The following is a 15,717-nucleotide window of genomic DNA, read 5'->3' as shown; positions in this document are numbered from 1 at the left end:
TCTTTCTTGCCTGCAGAAGGAGGCATCAGGCAAATCTTGGTATTCCGCCGGTAGGCCGGACAAAGGCTTGGCGGGCTCGGGTGACAACATAGAATGCTTGGGCTGAGGTGACCTCAGACACTGGTTGGAACAGTCCTGACCCCAACTGAGAATCTTCCCGGTTCTCCAGTCCAGTTTAGGGGCATGTAATTGCAGCCAAGGGAGTCCCAGGAGGATGGTGGAAGAAGAATGGGGCAGGACGTAGAAGGAGATCTTTTCCAGATGTGAAGTGCCCACCTGGAGGACTAGAGGTGCGGTCTGGTAGTGCACATGGTCGGTAAGAATCTCGCCCGTGACCGAGGAGATAGTCAGGGGTCTGGCTAGTGGGGTCACGGGTAGCCGCCATCTCTGGACCAATGTAGCTGCAATAAAATTGCCTGCTGACCCAGAATCGAGAAAGGCAGTAGTCTGGTGAGTTTCTCCTGAGGGTGTCTGGATGGAGACTGGCACAGACAACTTCGGAGAGGTGGCATTCACACTTAGGGAGACCTCTCCCACCGGACCTAGGTGCTGGAGTTTCCCGGACGCTTGAGGACGTTGGGGACATCTCAGCCGAAAGTGATCCGAACCACCGCAGTAGAGGCAGAGATTCAGCTCCAGACGACGAATTCTTTCATCAGGCGTCAGGTGAGCCCGTTCCACCTGCATAGGAATCTCAGGAGTCGACTGGGACTCCGGAACGTCAGGATTCTGGAAGACCGGCGCCAGCTGGTGATGGCGACGGGACAGGCCTAGTCGCCGTTCATGCCAGACCTCCTCCTCTCTCTCAGAAAAACGAGTATCGACCCCGGTGGCCAGTAGGATGAGTTCGTTCAGGGAGGGAGGTAGGTCTCGGGCGGAAAGCACGTCTCTCACCCGACTGGACAGGCCCTTCTTGAAGGTGGCTATTAGAGCGGCCTCATTCCAGTCTAATTCTGCCACCAGGGTGCGGAACTGGATGGCGTAGTCACCAACAGAGGAAGTTCCTTGGGATAGGTTGAGGAGAGCAGTCTCAGCCGAAGACGCACGGGCAGGTTCCTCAAAGACAGAGCGGAACTCGGCCAGGAAAATTCGGAGATTGGCAGCAGCAGAGTCATCTCGGTCCCACAGTGGTGTGGCCCAGGCCAGAGCTCTACCTTCCAATAGGCTGATGATGAAAGCCACTTTAGAGCGCTCGGTGGCAAACTGACTGCTTAAAAGTTCGATATGCATGGTGCATTGGGTCAGGAATCCTCTGCACAACTTGGAGTCACCAGAGTATTTACTTGGGAGAGCCAGTCGAAGTGTAGAAAAAGCAGCAGGAGGTGGTGAGCGCTGGGCTGTAGTATGCTGCTGTAAGGCGGCAGTGAGTTGCTGGATCTGCTGCGACTGTTGCTGGATTTGTTGCGCCTGTTGGGCGACCACTCGGGCTATGTCACGGATATCAGGCACCTCGCCGGGATCCATGGTTGGAGCCTACTGTAACGCCTGGACTAGTGGATCCACTGGACCGTCACCAGCGATGGCACTAACCTCACCAGGGAGCGGAGTCTAAGGGGCCGCTGGTGTTCACCAGAGCCCGCCGCAAGGCGGGATGGACTTGCTGCGGCAGGCGACCCCCAGGTCGCTACCCCTGGCTTGGTTGCTGGTGACGGCAGGCGAGGCATGGCAGGAGCAGTAGGCAGGAGATGGTACTGGCAATGGTCTGTAGGTGAGACCGCACGTGACAGGCTGAACACAGGAACTAAAGTGTAACGGGGAACCAGGAACAAGGAGTGGGGACCAGGTACGGACAGGAATCAAGAACAAGGACTAGGGACCAGGTAGCGGACAGGAATCAGGAACAACAGGGAGCTGGGCCAAACGCTATGGGAAGCATGTAGAGGCTCCAACACAAGGGACAGGGCATGCTGGGATTTATAGGGAGTGATTGGTGCAACTAACCAATTAAGGGCGGACTGGCCTTTTAAATCCGAGACAGCCGGCGCGCGCGCGCCCGAGGGGGCGGGGACGCGCGCGCCGGCCGGCACAGACGGAGACAGGAGCGGAGGAGAGGTGAGGCGCCCCCAGGGGCCGAACTAGCAGCAGCGCCGGGTCCCTGCACAAGGACCCCGGCGGCTGCATGGGGCAGGAGGAGGTCGCGGCGGCCCGGAACACGGGACGCCGCCGCGGCCGTGACAATAGCCCCCTGTGTGCTCCCGTTTGCTGTTGATAAAGACCAGTATGGTCGATACGCGTGCAGCGTTGATGTAATAAACATCCATTGAAGCAATTTACACTAGCAAGTGCCGGGATTCATTCCATTATTCTGCTCCCGTTTATATAGCCCCCCTGTGCGCTCCCCCCGTTTATATAGCCCCCGTGCACTCCCCCACTTATATAGAGCCCCCCCTGTGTGCTCCCCTGTTTATATAGCCCCCCTGTGCGCTCCCCTGTTTATATAGACCCCCACTTTGTGCTCTCCCCGTTTATGAAGTCCCCCTGTGCGCTCCCCCCGTTTATATAGCCCCCTGTGTGCTCCCCCCATTTATATAGCCCCCGTGTGCGCTCCCCCCGTTTATATAGCCCCCTGTGCGCTCCTCCCGTTTATATAGCCCCCCTGTGCGCTCCCCCCGTTTATATAGCCCCCCTGTGCGCTCCTCCCGTTTTATATAGGCCCCCACTGTGTGCTCTACCTCCTATATAGTATATAACACAAAAAAAAAACAACAAAAAAAAACATTTTTACTCACCTGGGACCGGCATCTTCTCTTCTCGTCTCTTCTCTTCCCTCTTGTGGCCGCGGGAAGTGTTTCCCCTGCGGTCACATAAGGCCGCTCTCCCGTTGTCATGGCACCGGCGTTCCAGTGACGCCTCGAGCGCCGGCACCAGAGACACAGAGCAGCCTCTTGTGACCGCAGGGAAAACACTTCCTGCGGCCACAAGAGTGACTGACAGGGAGGAAGCCAATGGCTCCTGCCCTGTCAGTGCCGCTGCTGCCTGTAACTATGTGCGCTCGTTACGAGCGCACATAGTTAGCCGCAGCGGTCTTGGGCACCAGAGCGGGGCCCCCTGGATGTCGGGGGCCCCACGCAATTGCGTGGGATGCGTGGTGCCCAAGACCGCTACTGGCTGCAAACACAATGTTAAAACGCACCCAAAGGCTCAGGCCTATAACATGAATGTATAAGCATACATATGTAACATCTGTAAAATGGTGCTTGATGCATATTTATTATTTCTTTAATATTTCCTGTATTTTGGCAAAATGAGGTAGGGGGATTGGGCTAACACAAAATAGCTCAACAGCTTTAATCCACCTTATCCATATGCAGTAGGTATATAGGTTTGGTTTTTTTTTTTTTTTTTTATAACAGTTTTTATATGGCCTTTTGTGGCATGATAATCATCCCTAATGGAGCAGTGGAAACACATTTCCTGAAGTGATGAATCATTTTTCGCTATCAGTGAATTCCAGGAAAAACAACCCTCTTTGCCCAGAATCCCAGTGACATAACATTTACTGGACTAATAGAAAATGGACTAGGGCTATTTGTCATGATCTCGATTGGGCCCCTTACTGCTTTTAGAGTAAAATCTTAAAGGTGTATTTCAGTGTCATAAAATAATATGTTATTAAATGTATAAACACGAATTCTACTACTACTTTGTTATATATATTTGTGGTCAATACTAATGCATTCTGTGTGCATATCTGGCACTATCCCTGTGCCATATGTCCAGTACTTTTTCTGTTTATAAATTGTGTCATCTTAGGGTCCTTTTACATGACCTGATATTTGGCCAAGTACGGCCGCAAATGAGTGCTGGTAGTTAGCCCCCATCCCTCCCATGTAGGCCTCTCCCTTGGTAGTTAGCCCCCCTTCTATGTACTCATCTCCCTGTTTGGTCGCCCCCCTTTTCTCTATTTGGCATCTCCTCTAGTAGTTAGCCCCCCAACCCCCCAATGTAAGCACCTCCCTCCCTTGGTTAGCCCCCCGTTAGCCGCTTCCCCTTATATGCACCCCCTGCAAATTAACCCTCTTCCCACTCAGGCAGCTCCCCTGTACAATAAGCCCCCCACCCAAAACCACCACCATCACCATGTGCGCATCCCCCAGTAAATCAACCCCTCCCCCACCATGTAGCCATCCCTCTGTTAGGTAGCATACCCTCTCCGTCCTCAATGCAGATTTCCCTGTGTAAAAAAGTACAAAAAATACTCATCTACTGCAGTGTCCAGGGTCTGCTTCCTTTTCCAGTTTTGAGGACACAAGTGATGTCACGCTGGAGCACTTTGGGAGGGAGCATCTCTTGTTGCAGGAGGCAGAATGCTGCCTGTAGGCAACAAGAGTGATTAGCAAGGTCGAAAGCCATTTGATCCTGACCCTGTCAATCACAGCCCTGCATTTAGCTGCAAGCGCTCATCAGTGGCGCTTGCAGTGAAAGTGCCGGATCCAGACAATTGTGACACCTAGAAGGCCACTGGGTCCTGCAAGGGATGTAATCTCAGGGGGCCTGTTCTATTAAAGGATTGGGCCACAGGCCGATAGCAGGCACTATAGCAGTAGGTCCGCCACTGCCCTTGTCTTAAAGGGGTTATCCAGGACCTTAAGGGGCAGATTTGTCATCTGCACATTTTTTTTGTGCTTGCGCAAAGACTCACAGATCTTACTTAAAATATATTATAAGGCTTATTATTAGGCTCACAGGCCTTAAGGAACCTTACACATTTTTACGTGATTGTGCAATTTCTTTTGCTCAATTTTTGGGCAAAAAAAACACCAGGGTAGGAGTAGAGTACTGCTGCACAATTTTTAGCACAAAAACTAAAAAGTCACTTATGATAAATCCTACACCCCTACAACATCCCCTCTGAGCCAAAAAAAATGGAACAGCGGGCATTAATTATTCAGAAATAGTGCAAACACCTTGATAAATGTTGCTTAAAGGGGTAGTCCACCAAAAAAAATTTCTTTCAAATCAACTGGTGCCATGAAGTGCCAGAGATTTGTAATTCACTTCTATTAAAAAATCTTAAGTCTTCCAGTACTTATCAGCTGCTGTGTGTCCAGCAGAAGTAGTGTTTTCTTTCCTGTCTGACACAGTGCTCTCTGTTGCCTCCTCTGTCCATGTCAGGAACTGTCCAAAGCAGGAGCAAATCCCCATAGAAAACCTCTCCTGCTCTCCAGACTGGAAATAATACAACTTCCTGTTGGGCATACAGCAGCTGATAAGTACTGGAAGGCTTGGGATTTTTTAATAGAAGTAAATTACAAATCTCTGGCACTTCATGGCAGTAGTTGATTTGAAAGAATAAAAAATTTGGTGAACTACCCCTTTAAAATTTAGCCAAAATAATGATAATGATAAACGTGCCCCTTAGTCACAAAAGTGCTACAAGATATGCATACGTGTATAATTAAAGATATTTTGATATCTTAATGTGGTTTTGGTGCTCTCTTTCTTCTCGTTACTTCAGCTGAGATGATCACTCTGCACTAATGGCCGTATTAAAGGGGTCGGGGAAGCGTGTGCTGACCTGTCAGCTCAGCTCTCGCTTCCCCCTCGTTCTCCACTGCACTGTGTTATTACATGCACAGAGAGCCAGCGGGAGGGGCCAACCAAATGATCCTTAGATTGTTCTGCTGCCGCCATTCCTATTACACGGAGCGATGCACTGCAGACTGTGAACATGCGTGTCGGCTGATTGTTTCCTTTCAACATGTTCTATTACAATGAATGATTATCGGCTGGAACGGTTGGTAATGGGCTACTTTAGGCCGAAAATCATTAAAGGGGTTATCCAGCGCTACAAAAACAAGGCCACTTTTCCCCTACTGTTGTCTCCAGATTGGGTGTGGTTTTGAAACTCCGTTCCATTGAAGTAAATGGAGCTCAATTGCAAACCGCACCTGAACTGGAGACAACAGTAGGGGAAAAAGTGGCCATGTTTTTGTAGCGCTGGATAACCCCTTTAAGTGTAATAGGGCCCTAAGACTTTCTGGTTGAGGCAGTGTCAGTAGTTCTCTAGTTGCAGAGCTTCTTAATCACTTTCAAATTACAACATTTTACGAAAACTTCACAAAATTGCTGTAAGAATACAGTGCTACCACTACAGTATGCACTGTGGGGGATATTTATCAAACATGGTGTAAGGTGAAACTGTCTCAGTTGCCCCTAGCAACCAATCAGATTCCACCTTTCATTCCTCACAGACGCTTTAGAAAATGAAAGGTGGAATCTGACTGGTTGCTAGGGGCAACTGAGCTAGTTTCACTTTACACCAAGTTTGATAAATCTTCCCGTGTGTGTTCGATGCGACGCAAACACAGCTTGGACTGTCTGTACCATAATAGCACATGCACTGTTATGAAGAAGCCTCTGGGTGGGGGAGACATGAAAATGTGAGGCTGCAGACTAGCGTCAAGGCCACCAAGAACGAAGGCCTAATGCCATGTGACGGGTAGATTGATGCACAGTACCTGATAGGAGAGAATCAGGTCCTGGTTCAACATCATTTTTCAAAATACTGTTTGAAATGAAAGTGAATGTACCACTAGCTACATCACTTTTTTGTTTTTTTACACCAACAGACCAGTGGAGGTGCTGGGATACCAGTGCGGTGGTCTTTTTTTTTTTAAAACCGCCGCCCAGTTCTCGCACATGGCGCTGTGTGACGATCCCTTCTGTGATGCGGCTCCATTGATTCTAATAGAGCTGTGTCACACAGGTGAGGGGGTTTTGCCTCATTGGGGGCCAGCGGGCCTGCCCTCCGTGTTTCATACCGGGCCAGTTCTCGGGAATAGACCGGGCCAGTTCTCGGGAATAGACCAGGCAAGTTCTCGGGAATAGACCGGGCCAGTTCTCGGGAATAGACCAGGCAAGTTCTCGGGAATAGACCTGGCAAGTTCTCGGGAATAGACCGGGCCAGTTCTCGGGAATAGACCGGGCCAGTTCTCGGGAATAGACCGGGCAAGTTCTCGGGAATAGACCGGGCAAGTTCTCGGGAATAGACCGGGCAAGTTCTCGGGAATAGACCGGTACCGTGCACAGGAACCAGGCGGCAGTTAAAAAGATAAGGACCCCAGCACTGGCATTCCGCCGTTGGTCTGTTCATATAAAAAACACCAAGCAATGTACCGAGTGATACATTCGCTTTAAATATAGACCACTATTCCTGAGGGAGACGAGGACGGATGGAGCGGTTGGTGTCCCTTATGGTCAGTCCTGGGTGCAGGAGACGGACAAAGGATGGAATTGACCAGCAGTTCCATGGGCTGCCGCAGGTCCAGGTATGGCTCCTGGGACAATGGGGTGAAGCCAGTATCTTCTCTTTGGTTCTTCTTCCAGCATTGGGTCTGAGAGATCACAGGAGAACAGCCACAGGATTGCTGAGGAGGAATCGCCAGAATCCAGAGCTTTAGAGGAATCCAAGAGCACAGTGAGGAGCATGGCTGCTGAGCTGTGGGCTGGGACCAGCCAGGGACATTACATCCAGCACCCCCCTCTATTAGACCACTCTGCCCGGTTCTTTCCCCACATACATATGCATATTAGCATTTCTTATTATTTATTTATATCGCTTCATCTATAAGACAAAAGTCTGTGATTTCGGGCTAGGTTGTCCAGGGGCCTTGGGCTGATGTGCTGCTCCTGCCGGCAGCTGCTCACTGATACAACATAGCGCCGCGCAGCATCACATTGCTATGGATACAGGCCACGCCTCTCCATCCTGGGGAGCAGGAGCTGGAGATTTTACACAAAACTTTATTGAGACGCGAACACAGGCTATCGGCCTGCTGTACACATCCGGAGCTGGGCTCACAGCTGTGACAAGACGTCAGAAGGGGCGGGACTATCATGGCGGTTGGGCCAGCTGCTGGAGAGCCGCTACGGTCCCGGTAAACAGGAGGCGAGTCCCGGTGATGGAGAGCCCGGGTACCTCGGCAGCCTCCGGCGGGAGTGTGCTGGTGCAGGGCCCTGACGCTGTGTCCCCGGAGCCCGTAAAGACTGATGTGGAGTCCTCCTCGAAGCCTGCGTGTCCCGGGGATGACAGCGCCCGGCAGAAAGCACCGGCTCCGGACAGCGGACAGGCGGCGGGAGAGCAGGAGGAGGCCCGGGCTGGGAAGCAGCCTCCCGCTGGAGACAGTGCTGTGCCGCCCGCCGTGGAGACAGGACTCGGTGCCCGCATCTTAGCTGTGCCCGCTGCCCTCACCCCGGAGGAGCCGAGCAGCAGCGGCCGCAGCATCCCCGGCGGCTCCCAGAGCCTGGACTCCCTGGAGTCCTTCTCCAACCTCATCTCCTGCCCCAGCTCCGAGCTCATCAGCGACGGGCCAGACGACAGGCTCACCGGGGCCGAGGAGGACGACGATGCCAAGGAGGCGCAGGCTGCCAGGGACCGCTACCCCGGACAGTCCGTCTATCACATCAAGTGGGTCCGCTGGAAGGAGCAGAGCACCCCGGTAGTCACCCAGAACGAGAACGGCCCGTGCCCGCTGCTGGCCATCATGAACGTGCTGCTCCTGGCATGGAAGGTACATACAGCTATAGTGTACAGCAGGCAGGGGGTATACAGCTATAGTGTACAGCAGGCAGGGGGTATACAGCTATAGTGTACAGCAGGCAGGGGGTATACAGCTATAGTGTACAGCAGGCAGGGGGTATACAGCTATAGTGTACAGCAGGCAGGGGGTATACAGCTATAGTGTGCAGCAGGGAGTATTGAGCTATAGTGTGCAGCAGGCATGGAAGGTACATAGAGCTATAGTGTACAGCAGGCAGGGAGTATACAGCTATAGTGTACAGCAGGCAGGGGGTATACAGCTATAGTGTACAGCAGGCAGGGGGTATACAGCTATAGTGTACAGCAGGCAGGGGGTATACAGCTATAGTGTACAGCAGGCAGGGGGTATACAGCTATAGTGTACAGCAGGGAGGGAGTATACAGCTATAGTGTACAGCAGGCAGGGAAGGTACATAGAGCTATAGTGTACAGCAGGCATGGAAGGTACATACAGCTATAGTGTACAGCAGGCAGGGGGTATACAGCTATAGTGTGCAGCAGGCAGGGGGTATACAGCTATAGTGTACAGCAGGGAGGGAGTATACAGCTATAGTGTACAGCAGGCAGGGAAGGTACATAGAGCTATAGTGTACAGCAGGCAGGGAGTATACAGCTATAGTGTACAGCAGGCAGGGGGTATACAGCTATAGTGTACAGCAGGCAGGGGGTATACAGCTATAGTGTACAGCAGGCAGGGGGTATACAGCTATAGTGTACAGCAGGCAGGGGGTATACAGCTATAGTGTACAGCAGGCAGGGGGTATACAGCTATAGTGTACAGCAGGCAGGGGGTATACAGCTATAGTGTACAGCAGGCAGGGGGTATACAGCTATAGTGTACAGCAGGCAGGGGGTATACAGCTATAGTGTACAGCAGGCACGAGACTGAAGTTGGTTTCTTATTCGGCCAGTTTCTTATTCAGAGGATTTTTCTTTTTCCTGTTTTAGCTATTATTCTTAAAGAAAATGTATAATATTCATACCCTACCGTAAGTGAGGGGCTCTGAGGGGACCGGTGATAAAAATGGCCAAAAGGACCCCAAGGTTGGCATAAAAATGGGCATCAAATTAAAATCACAAAATTATGATTTAAAAATAAAATTGACTTTGGGCCACTGATCCCACACTGATATTACACAGAGAGGGATGCCCCGCATCACATCCAAGAGAGTCCAGCCTGGCCCAAAGTGGTTCTGGGTATAAAAACTGGCATCAAAGTGGGCAGATGGGCATTTTTTTCCTAATTTGAATAAGTAACAGCTGTTTTCAAAGGGTTAAATGAGTTTGGGCCACTGATCTCACACTGATATTACACAGAGAGGGATGCCCCGCATCACACTGATAATACACAGAGAGGGGCTCCAGTTCTTATAATGGTCTGTATGTACAATGGAGCAAATGCCAAACTGCACCACAACGGCATCGAGGATGAAGATAAGAGACATCCCTTCATCCATGGCGTCTCCGCTGCAATAGGGACATATCAGCGAGTTAGATTACTCCCACCTCCAGGTAGTTCCCCTTTAAGGCCAGCTCACACAGAGTAAAATCGGTGGAATTCTGCAACGGAACTCTCCGCCTGCCTCTGTGACATACAGTCTGTCTATGGGAGGGATCGCGCGCCTCCATTCTCCTCGTCTCGAGTGGAGAGACGTGGAAAACCGAGGCGCGCGATCCCTCCCATAGACAGACTGTATGTCACAGAGGCAGGCGGAGAGTTCCGTTGCAGAATTCCACCGATTTTACTCTGTGTGAGCTGGCCTTAAAGGGGAACTACCTGGAGGTGGGAGTAATCTAACCCGCTGATATGTCCCTATTGCAGCGGAGACGCCATGGATGACGGGATGTCTCTTATCTTCATCCTCGATGCCGTTGTGGTGCAGTTTGGCATTTTCTCCATTGTACATACAGACCATTATAAGAACTGGAGCCCCTCTCTGTATATTATCAGTGTGATGCGGGGCATCCCTCTCTGTGTAATATCAGTGTGAGATCAGTGGCCCGAACTCATTTAACCCTTTGAAAACAGCTGTTACTTATTCAAATTAGGAAAAATGCCTGTCTGCCCACTTTGATGCCAGTTTTTATACCCAGAACCACTTTGGGCCAGGCTGGACTCTCTTGGTTGTGATGCGGGGCATCCCTCTCTGTGTAATATCAGTGTGAGATCAGTGGCCCGAACTTATTTAACCCTTTGAAAACAGCTGTTACTTATTCAAATTAGGAAAAATGCCTGTCTGCCCACTTTGATGCCAGTTTTTATACCCAGAACCACTTTGGGCCAGGCTGGACTCTCTTGGATGTGATGCGGGGCATCCCTACCTGTGTGTACGTAGTGTGAGATCAGCGGCCCAAACTCATTTAACCCTTTGAAAACAGCTGTTACTTATTCAGATTAGGAAAAATGCCCATCTGCCCACTTTGATGTCAGTTTTTATATACCCAGAACCACTTTGGGCCAGGCTGGACTCTCTTGGATGTGATGCGGGGCATCCCTATCTGTGTGTACGTAGTGTGAGATCAGCGGCCCAAACTCGTTTAACCCTTTGAAAACAGCTGTTACTTATTCAAATTAGGAAAAAATGCCTATGTGCCCACTTTGATGCCAATTTTTATATCCAGAACCACTTTGGGCAAGGCTGGACTCTCTTGGATCTGATGCAGGGCATCCTTCTCTGTGTATTATCAGTGTGAGATCAGTGGCCCGAACTCATTTAACCCTTTGAAAACAGCTGTTACTTATTCAGATTAGGAAAAAATGCCCATCTGCCCACTTTGATGTCAGTTTTTATACCCAGAACCACTTTGGGCCAGGCTGGACTCTCTTGGATGTGATGCGGGGCATCCCTCTCTGTATATTATCAATGTGAGATCAGTGGCCCAAAGTCAATTTTATTTTTAAATCATAATTTTGTTTTTTTACTTTGATGCCCATTTTTATGCCAACCTTGGGGTCCTTTTGGCCATTTTTATCACCGGGCCCCTCACTTACGGTAGGGTATGAATATTATACATTTTGTCTAAGAATAATAGCTAAAACAGGAAAAAGAAAAATCCTCTGAATAAGAAACTGCCGAATAAGAAACAAACTTTAGCCCCGAATAAGAAACTGGCCGAATAAGAAACCAACTTCAGCCTCGTGCAGCAGGCAGGGAGTATACAGCTATAGTGTACAGCAGGCATGGAAGGTACATACAGCTATAGTGTACAGCATGGCAGGGAGTATACAGCTATAGTGTACAGCATGGCAGGGAGTATACAGCTATAGTGTACAGCATGGCAGGGAGTATACAGCTATAGTGTACAGCATGACAGGGAGTATACAGCTATAGTGTACAGCAGGGGGGAGTATACAGCTATAGTGTACAGCAGGCAGGAAGTATACAGCTATAGTGTACAGCAGTCAGGGAGTATACAGCTATAGTGTACAGCAGGCAGGGAGTATACAGCTATAGTGTACGGCTGGCAGGGAGTATACAGCTATAGTGTACGGCTGGCAGGGAGTATACAGCTATAGTGTACGGCTGGCAGGGAGTATACAGCTATAGTGTACGGCTGGCAGGGAGTATACAGCTATAGTGTACGGCTGGCAGGGAGTATACAGCTATAGTGTACGGCAGGCAGGGAGTATACAGCTATAGTGTACGGCAGGCAGGGAGTATACAGCTATAGTGTACGGCAGGCAGGGAGTATACAGCTATAGTGTACGGCAGGCAGGGAGTATACAGCTATAGTGTACGGCAGGCAGGGAGTATACAGCTATAGTGTACGGCAGGCAGGGAGTATACAGCTATAGTGTACGGCAGGCAGGGAGTATACAGCTATAGTGTACGGCAGGCAGGGAGTATACAGCTATAGTGTACGGCAGGCAGGGAGTATACAGCTATAGTGTACGGCAGGCAGGGAGTATACAGCTATAGTGTACGGCAGGCAGGGAGTATACAGCTATAGTGTACGGCAGGCAGGGAGTATACAGCTATAGTGTACGGCAGGCAGGGAGTATACAGCTATAGTGTACGGCAGGCAGGGAGTATACAGCTATAGTGTACGGCAGGCAGGGAGTATACAGCTATAGTGTACGGCAGGCAGGGAGTATACAGCTATAGTGTACGGCAGGCAGGGAGTATACAGCTATAGTGTACGGCAGGCAGGGAGTATACAGCTATAGTGTACGGCAGGCAGGGAGTATACAGCTATAGTGTACGGCAGGCAGGGAGTATACAGCTATAGTGTACGGCAGGCAGGGAGTATACAGCTATAGTGTACGGCAGGCAGGGAGTATACAGCTATAGTGTACGGCAGGCAGGGAGTATACAGCTATAGTGTACGGCAGGCAGGGAGTATACAGCTATAGTGTACGGCAGGCAGGGAGTATACAGCTATAGTGTACGGCAGGCAGGGAGTATACAGCTATAGTGTACGGCAGGCAGGGAGTATACAGCTATAGTGTACGGCAGGCAGGGAGTATACAGCTATAGTGTACGGCAGGCAGGGAGTATACAGCTATAGTGTACGGCAGGCAGGGAGTATACAGCTAGTAGTGTACGGCAGGCAGGGAGTATACAGCTGTAGTGTACGGCAGGCAGGGAGTATACAGCTGTAGTGTACGGCAGGCAGGGAGTATACAGCTGTAGTGTACGGCAGGCAGGGAGTATACAGCTGTAGTGTACGGCAGGCAGGGAGTATACAGCTGTAGTGTACGGCAGGCAGGGAGTATACAGCTGTAGTGTACGGCAGGCAGGGAGTATACAGCTGTAGTGTACGGCAGGCAGGGAGTATACAGCTGTAGTGTACGGCAGGCAGGGAGTATACAGCTGTAGTGTACGGCAGGCAGGGAGTATACAGCTGTAGTGTACGGCAGGCAGGGAGTATACAGCTGTAGTGTACGGCAGGCAGGGAGTATACAGCTGTAGTGTACGGCAGGCAGGGAGTATACAGCTGTAGTGTACGGCAGGCAGGGAGTATACAGCTGTAGTGTACGGCAGGCAGGGAGTATACAGCTGTAGTGTACGGCAGGCAGGGAGTATACAGCTGTAGTGTACGGCAGGCAGGGAGTATACAGCTGTAGTGTACGGCAGGCAGGGAGTATACAGCTGTAGTGTACGGCAGGCAGGGAGTATACAGCTGTAGTGTACGGCAGGCAGGGAGTATACAGCTGTAGTGTACGGCAGGCAGGGAGTATACAGCTGTAGTGTACGGCAGGCAGGGAGTATACAGCTGTAGTGTACGGCAGGCAGGGAGTATACAGCTGTAGTGTACGGCAGGCAGGGAGTATACAGCTGTAGTGTACGGCAGGCAGGGAGTATACAGCTGTAGTGTACGGCAGGCAGGGAGTATACAGCTGTAGTGTACGGCAGGCAGGGAGTATACAGCTGTAGTGTACGGCAGGCAGGGAGTATACAGCTGTAGTGTACGGCAGGCAGGGAGTATACAGCTGTAGTGTACGGCAGGCAGGGAGTATACAGCTGTAGTGTACGGCAGGCAGGGAGTATACAGCTGTAGTGTACGGCAGGCAGGGAGTATACAGCTGTAGTGTACGGCAGGCAGGGAGTATACAGCTGTAGTGTACGGCAGGCAGGGAGTATACAGCTGTAGTGTACGGCAGGCAGGGAGTATACAGCTGTAGTGTACGGCAGGCAGGGAGTATACAGCTGTAGTGTACGGCAGGCAGGGAGTATACAGCTGTAGTGTACGGCAGGCAGGGAGTATACAGCTGTAGTGTACGGCAGGCAGGGAGTATACAGCTGTAGTGTACGGCAGGCAGGGAGTATACAGCTGTAGTGTACGGCAGGCAGGGAGTATACAGCTGTAGTGTACGGCAGGCAGGGAGTATACAGCTGTAGTGTACGGCAGGCAGGGAGTATACAGCTGTAGTGTACGGCAGGCAGGGAGTATACAGCTGTAGTGTACGGCAGGCAGGGAGTATACAGCTGTAGTGTACGGCAGGCAGGGAGTATACAGCTGTAGTGTACGGCAGGCAGGGAGTATACAGCTGTAGTGTACGGCAGGCAGGGAGTATACAGCTGTAGTGTACGGCAGGCAGGGAGTATACAGCTGTAGTGTACGGCAGGCAGGGAGTATACAGCTGTAGTGTACGGCAGGCAGGGAGTATACAGCTGTAGTGTACGGCAGGCAGGGAGTATACAGCTGTAGTGTACGGCAGGCAGGGAGTATACAGCTGTAGTGTACGGCAGGCAGGGAGTATACAGCTGTAGTGTACGGCAGGCAGGGAGTATACAGCTGTAGTGTACGGCAGGCAGGGAGTGTACAGCTGTAGTGTATAGGCGGGCAGGGAGTGTACAGCTGTAGTGTATAGGCGGGCAGGGAGTGTACAGCTGTAGTGTAGAGGAGGGCAGGGAGTGTACAGCTGTAGTGTAGAGGAGGGCAGGGAGTGTACAGCTGTAGTGTAGAGGAGGGCAGGGAGTGTACAGCTGTAGTGTAGAGGAGGGCAGGGAGTGTACAGCTGTAGTGTATAGGAGGGCAGGGAGTGTACAGCTGTAGTGTATAGGAGGGCAGGGAGTGTACAGCTGTAGTGTATAGGAGGGCAGGGAGTGTACAGCTGTAGTGTATAGGAGGGCAGGGAGTGTACAGCTGTAGTGTATAGGAGGGCAGGGAGTGTACAGCTGTAGTGTATAGGAGGGCAGGGAGTGTACAGCTGTAGTGTATAGGAGGGCAGGGAGTGTACAGCTGTAGTGTAGAGGAGGGCAGGGAGTGTACAGCTGTAGTGTATAGGAGGGCAGGGAGTGTACAGCTGTAGTGTATAGGAGGGCAGGGAGTGTACAGCTGTAGTGTATAGGAGGGCAGGGAGTGTACAGCTGTAGTGTATAGGAGGGCAGGGAGTGTACAGCTGTAGTGTATAGGAGGGCAGGGAGTGTACAGCTGTAGTGTATAGGAGGGCAGGGAGTGTACAGCTGTAGTGTATAGGAGGGCAGGGAGTGTACAGCTGTAGTGTATAGGAGGGCAGGGAGTGTACAGCTGTAGTGTATAGGAGGGCAGGGAGTGTACAGCTGTAGTGTATAGGAGGGCAGGGAGTGTACAGCTGGAGTGTATATGAGGGCAGGGAGTGTACAGCTGTAGTGTATAGGAGGGCAGGGAGTGTACAGCTGTAGTGTATAGGAGGGCAGGGAGTGTACAGCTGTAGTGTATAGGAGGGCAGGGAGTGTACAGCTGTAGTG

The 15,717-nt window shown here is 51.2% G+C and overlaps 1 protein-coding gene across 2 annotated transcripts in view; it reads left to right on the top strand.

The window, feature by feature from the left end:
* Nucleotides 1-7,820: 7,820 nt before the first annotated feature.
* Nucleotides 7,821-15,717, top strand: part of MINDY2 (MINDY lysine 48 deubiquitinase 2) — a 65,472-nt gene continuing 57,575 nt past the window's right edge. For both annotated transcript variants that reach the window (XR_011364471.1, XM_069982253.1), the window contains exon 1: nucleotides 7,821-8,513. Coding sequence is in view for 1 of the 2 variants with exons in the window: in XM_069982253.1 (XP_069838354.1) it covers nucleotides 7,905-8,513 (609 nt within the window). In the remaining variant the exon portion in view is untranslated. The remainder of the gene's footprint in view (nucleotides 8,514-15,717) is intronic.

The sequence above is a fragment of the Dendropsophus ebraccatus genome, chromosome 1 (assembly GCF_027789765.1).
Source record: "Dendropsophus ebraccatus isolate aDenEbr1 chromosome 1, aDenEbr1.pat, whole genome shotgun sequence".
NCBI lineage: Eukaryota > Metazoa > Chordata > Amphibia > Anura > Hylidae > Dendropsophus > Dendropsophus ebraccatus.
This window is presented reverse-complemented; position numbering and strand designations above follow the sequence as displayed.